Source organism: Rosa chinensis, chromosome 1, assembly GCF_002994745.2.
Source record: "Rosa chinensis cultivar Old Blush chromosome 1, RchiOBHm-V2, whole genome shotgun sequence".
Taxonomy (NCBI): domain Eukaryota; kingdom Viridiplantae; phylum Streptophyta; class Magnoliopsida; order Rosales; family Rosaceae; genus Rosa; species Rosa chinensis.
Genome location: NC_037088.1, coordinates 43,863,034 through 43,868,098, shown reverse-complemented (window position 1 = coordinate 43,868,098; position 5,065 = coordinate 43,863,034). Strand labels below are relative to the sequence as shown.

The following is a 5,065-nucleotide window of genomic DNA, read 5'->3' as shown; positions in this document are numbered from 1 at the left end:
TATCTTAATCTCACTTTCAGTTAAATCTCCCACACATAATATTGCATTGATAAGCTTCTATAGTCACATATCCAAAAATAAGACCTATCCCGGGGGTGGCTCAAAGATTAAACAGCAAGGGATAGAAATAGACAGCCAAATCCGCAGAGAGATGAAATAGACTGCATATATTCCTCTCATTTCATTTGGGTGAACCAGCTAGAATTCAATTTAGTATCAGCTTTCAAGTAAAAGCTACCATTTTCATCCACCCATCAGACAACTAATTACTACAGCAAAAACTGAGTAAAGTGTCTGTGTATGCACCACCTAGTTCCTCACCCAAACCCCAAACCATCACAACCAGCTGTCTGTCAGGCCATAAATAAGTACGGAGAGAATTAGCCTGTCAATGGTTTGCAAAGTTTCGGTTGAAAACACCTACAAATAAGCGTAATAAAACTTCAGCATGTTTACCATTAAACAAGATAAAGTAACAAAACGCATTGCAGGGAAAATTCCATGCATAAGCAGCATTACTCATATTTCCAACTTACCAGATAGATCACATTTGAATCTTGATGAATGTCAAGAAATGTAAGCTAATACCAATTCCTAATCATAATTCATAAATGTGGCTGGTGTTCATTTAGGGTATCATTGCCTTTCACCAAAAATTAGAACCAAACACTTTCAAAGCCTTGTATTCTGGCAAACTGTATTACAGAAAGAGACAAGTCTTGCACAGAAATCCCCTAGTTTAATCACTTATATGACTTAATACTTTAAATATGCACGGTAAGAGTCTTCTTCAAAAAGATAGCCTAGGAATATTCAAGTTTTCTTTCTTGCCAAACAACCAGCCATAGCATGATTTTCATATAGATATGTCTATTTTCAGAGTAGGTAACATGGTAGGTTACTTCACAAATTTCATTTCCTATGGAGACCATCAGAAACTGAAGGCGACACCATGCATGAGCTAAATAGCAGGATGTAGATATGTTATGCATACAAGCGGAGAAATCAATAGGCATATGTATATTCATTTACCTGCCAAGAATTGTCTTCAAAAGCAATCATCTTTTGTCCAATCAATACCCATCCAGAACCACCTTCCAGCGCTATACAAGTTCTAGCATATATGCAGAGAACGGCACCATATATATGGAAAACCCACAAAGTGCAAGAGATTTATCATTACAAGTTAAAACATATACAAAACTAGTCACAAACAAATACTATTAAGTAAACAGGAGATCACCTAAGTTTCCATTTAAATTGCACAAACTAATAAACATTGTGTAGTGTTTAAATGTGGACATACAGGTGCATCATGTAAAGTGACTGAGTGCAAAGCTTTCAGAATGCAGAGCACTATAAAGAAACACAAAGAAGGAGAAAGGCACGTTGTGCAAAAACCAAAAATTTCATAAGAATAGAAGTCAATAAATAATTACATTGAGAGTAGCCAATATGCATTATCCAAAGATTCTGAAAATTCTGAATGCCCAGAACAAGGTTAACAAATAGTTACGCAAAAGTTATGTGCATAAAAGCTCAACTGGCGATACTTTACAGAACAACACACGGTAAAGGAGCCTAAAGCAAGTGAGAGGCTCCAATTTCTGTATACAAGATGTACAACCCACTTCCAACTTGGGGAAGGGATAATATACACTCATAACTATGTTAGAAGGGCTTAACCAGCTTGTCCAGAGACTAAACAATCCCCCCATGCCTGAATGCACTATCCCCACAATCCGCACCTGGGTCCAACCCACAAGGAGAATCATACCATTTAGAAGTCCCTTGGTAGAAACTATCAACCTGTAAACCAATAAGACCTACATCTGTCACTATACTCTCGTCTTGTGATAAGGGCTTGGTTAGTTTAGTATCCTGGCAATCAAGGATGCTCTTTTCATCGAAGTCACTGCATTTCAACCACTTCCCAGGCTTACAAGCTTCACTGATCAGATCCTTCTGACTCCTACACTCTGTCCTCATCTGCTCCCAAGGGACAACATCCCCAAGAGTTCGCCCAAAACTATCTTCATCGTCCTCAATCAAATCAGCGTCCTGTCCATCTCCATATAGACGATCATGGTGGTTATCAGTCCAATGTGCCAAATCATTCTCCCCGACCAAAATATCATCTGATTCTGGCTTGTCCTGGAGCAAACCCATCGTCTTCGAACTTCCCTCACCTATATGTCTAACTTTATTCACAATATCAAACAATTCTCGAGACACTGATCCCAAAAGCTCTTGTGGGAATTTTGCAATTTTCTCTTCTAAACACCCAACTTCAGCTCTCAACTCCTTCACCTGCTGCAAAACTGAATGGTGCAAATCCCCTTCATCCTTCCCCAACAATCCAAACCCCTCGTTATCAAACTCATCACTCACCCCATACACAGTATCTTGATCCATCAAAAACCCACCTTTGTGGCCCACAACCCGATGCATAATCCTCGCATTCCCATCCAGCGGGCCCGGCTCATGCCCAGAATGCACAGCATACAACTTAAACACAGCCATCCCCTCTTCCTGATACACAAACGTCTTGTCCTTCTCATTATAATTTGTAATAGGAACAATGGCCCTAATCCGAAACCCACACCCACACCTCTTTGAGGCATAGGGCTCCCTCTTCAGTATCTTGGACTTCTTCGCAGCCGGCTCACCCGCCCTGTGGCAAGCATAGTCCTTAACCTCAGCCATAAACGGCTTATACCTAATATACTTCTGCCTAATGCAAAGCACCACCTTATGCTTTGCAGCCAGCTGCTGAAGCTTATGCGGCACCTCCTTGGCCGGCACATCAAACGACTCGGTATACTCAAACCGCCGCCTCTTATTCCTGGCCGAAAGCCCCGAGGAGGCCGAAGAACACACAGGACAGGCAGCAACACAGACTCTAATGTAACTCTCGGGAATGCCGTAAAACTTGGCACCTACAGTCCAGACCTGCTTAATCCTATCAATGGTTTCCTTAAGCCCCAAGTGTTTCAAATCGGTATCACTATGAAAAGCCATAACAATATCCTGCCACTGATTAATGTGCGAAACGAATTGCTGAGTATTGTTCTTGAAGCACAGAAATTCGTTACCGTTTTGGTCGAGGTGCGCCGAGAGCTTGTCCTGGATGCGCTTCCAGGCCGTGACGTAAGCGGTGTCCTCGTTGCGGTCCTTCCAGACGGCGCGCCAGGACTTGAGCACGTCGGCGGGGGTGGCGTCGCGGATCTCGGCGGGGGTGGCGAGGCGGGCCTCCATGAGGCAGCGGATCATGAGGGAGTGGGACTCCAGGTTGAAGGTGTAGAACTGCGACGAGATGTGCGGCTCCGGGCTGATGTAGAGCGGCGTGGATTTCATCGCGGCGGCGGCGGCGGCGTTGTTGCTCGGGGCCGAGCTAGGGTTAGGGTTCGAAACGTCGTCGTTTTCGTTTTCGGAGGAGGAGTGGGCCGGGGAGGAGGAGGTGGAGGAGGAGCGGAAGAGGTCGATTTCGGGGAGAGGTGTGAACAACGGCTCGACGACGACGACGGCGTCGTTTTGCGGGAGGGGAATGGACGGCTCGGATTGGACGATCGGGGGAGGATGCGGTGGGTCCAGATCATGGTTGTGGAGGTGGTGGTGGAAATGGTGGTGGTGGTGATGGTGGAAGAGGTCTTCCTCTGTTTTGTGGGGATTCATGAGATTGAGGAAGAAGAAGAAGAAGAAGAAGAAGAAGAAGGTGTGGGTGTGTAGAGTTTGAAAGGGTAGTCACCCCCACAGTGTAATATTTCTTTGGTTCTTCTACTCTCTCTGATGAGTCTTTCTGACAATTTTGGGGGAACTTCCTGAGGGGTTTGTCTCTTCAAAAGTCTCATCCCCTTCCTGCCCTCAGTTTCTCTCTCCTCCTTTATATTTTTATTTTTCTCTGGTGTTTAATTTTTTTTTTTTATAATTATTTGGTCTGATTTTTATTTTCTCCATTTGAGAATAGTATATGGGTGATGGTTTGTCTTTCTCTCTTTTGTTCATCTTTTTCCTATTTTATTCAAAAGTTGAACTACAGACCAAAAATGTTTAAAGGTGTTGGGTTGAAAGGTGTTGGTTCTTGCTACCGGCTTTCTCTGCAGCTTTGTTGTTGAGGATTTGGCTTTCAGCCTTGTTGGAGGGATTTGTGAGTTGGCATTGTACTCGTGGCGGCGTTGGTGTCGGTGTTTGTTTTCAGACCTGGAACTCAAAAAGACGTTGGGTTCTTGCGAATTTGATTTCTTGGTGTTTTGAGGTTGTCATATTTGCTTGTATGGAATGTGCATTTTGAGGTTCTTGCGAGTTTGAATTCATGGAGTGTTTATCCATAATATAAATGAGATCAGGATTTAAGTGAGTTTCACGTGAGTGAGTAAACGATTCGTGAATTAAATTACGTGGTTAATGTTGTAATTTAATCCCGATACATTTTTCTCTTAGATTGAGATTTCACGGTATCCTCACAGGCTTTTTAGGCCTAAAGGCTAATTTGTGCTCAGGAGTCATGTCAGAACACTTCCTCCTATTGGCAACAAAGAATAGATTGAGATTTAACTTCAATCAACGTCGCTGACGATTCAAACTCGAGTGTAGGTTAGAAATGCTGTACCTGGCGGCGACCCGCGTTCCTGATCACACGAACCCAATCGCGGGGCCTTTGCGATCCGGATCGCTATGTTCGTTAACTATTTTCAACCAGGAGGTCAGGATTGGTCTAAGCCAACTCCACTTGAAGAAGAAGCTCACCCAGATTCGAAAGGCCGCCCGTGTTCTCTATGATCCGGGGACCACTTCTTCTTGGCGCTCGCCTCTGGCTTCCTCTAGATCTACAACGGCGGCGACAGTGGTTCCTTCTACTTTGTTGACACCTAGTTATCTTTGATGGCGATGATGAGCTGGTAGTTTTCGCCAACGACGACCTGAGTCTTGCCTTTCACACGCTCTGAAACTCCAGCTTCTTTCCGAATTTCTTATTGTACTTCGACACTACGAACTCTGCGATCTCCTTCACTTGTGGGTCGTTGATGTCCTTAATCAACTTCCATCCACCGACCATTCCATTACG

The 5,065-nt window shown here is 44.0% G+C and overlaps 1 protein-coding gene across 1 annotated transcript; it reads right to left on the bottom strand.

The window, feature by feature from the left end:
* Positions 1 to 1,392: 1,392 nt before the first annotated feature.
* Positions 1,393 to 3,877, bottom strand: LOC112177903. Its single transcript, XM_024316144.2, has one exon. It carries the CDS (start codon positions 3,673 to 3,675, stop codon positions 1,702 to 1,704), a length of 1,974 nt encoding a protein of 657 aa, XP_024171912.1. The 5' UTR covers positions 3,676 to 3,877; the 3' UTR covers positions 1,393 to 1,701.
* Between the last annotated feature and the right edge of the window lie 1,188 nt (positions 3,878 to 5,065).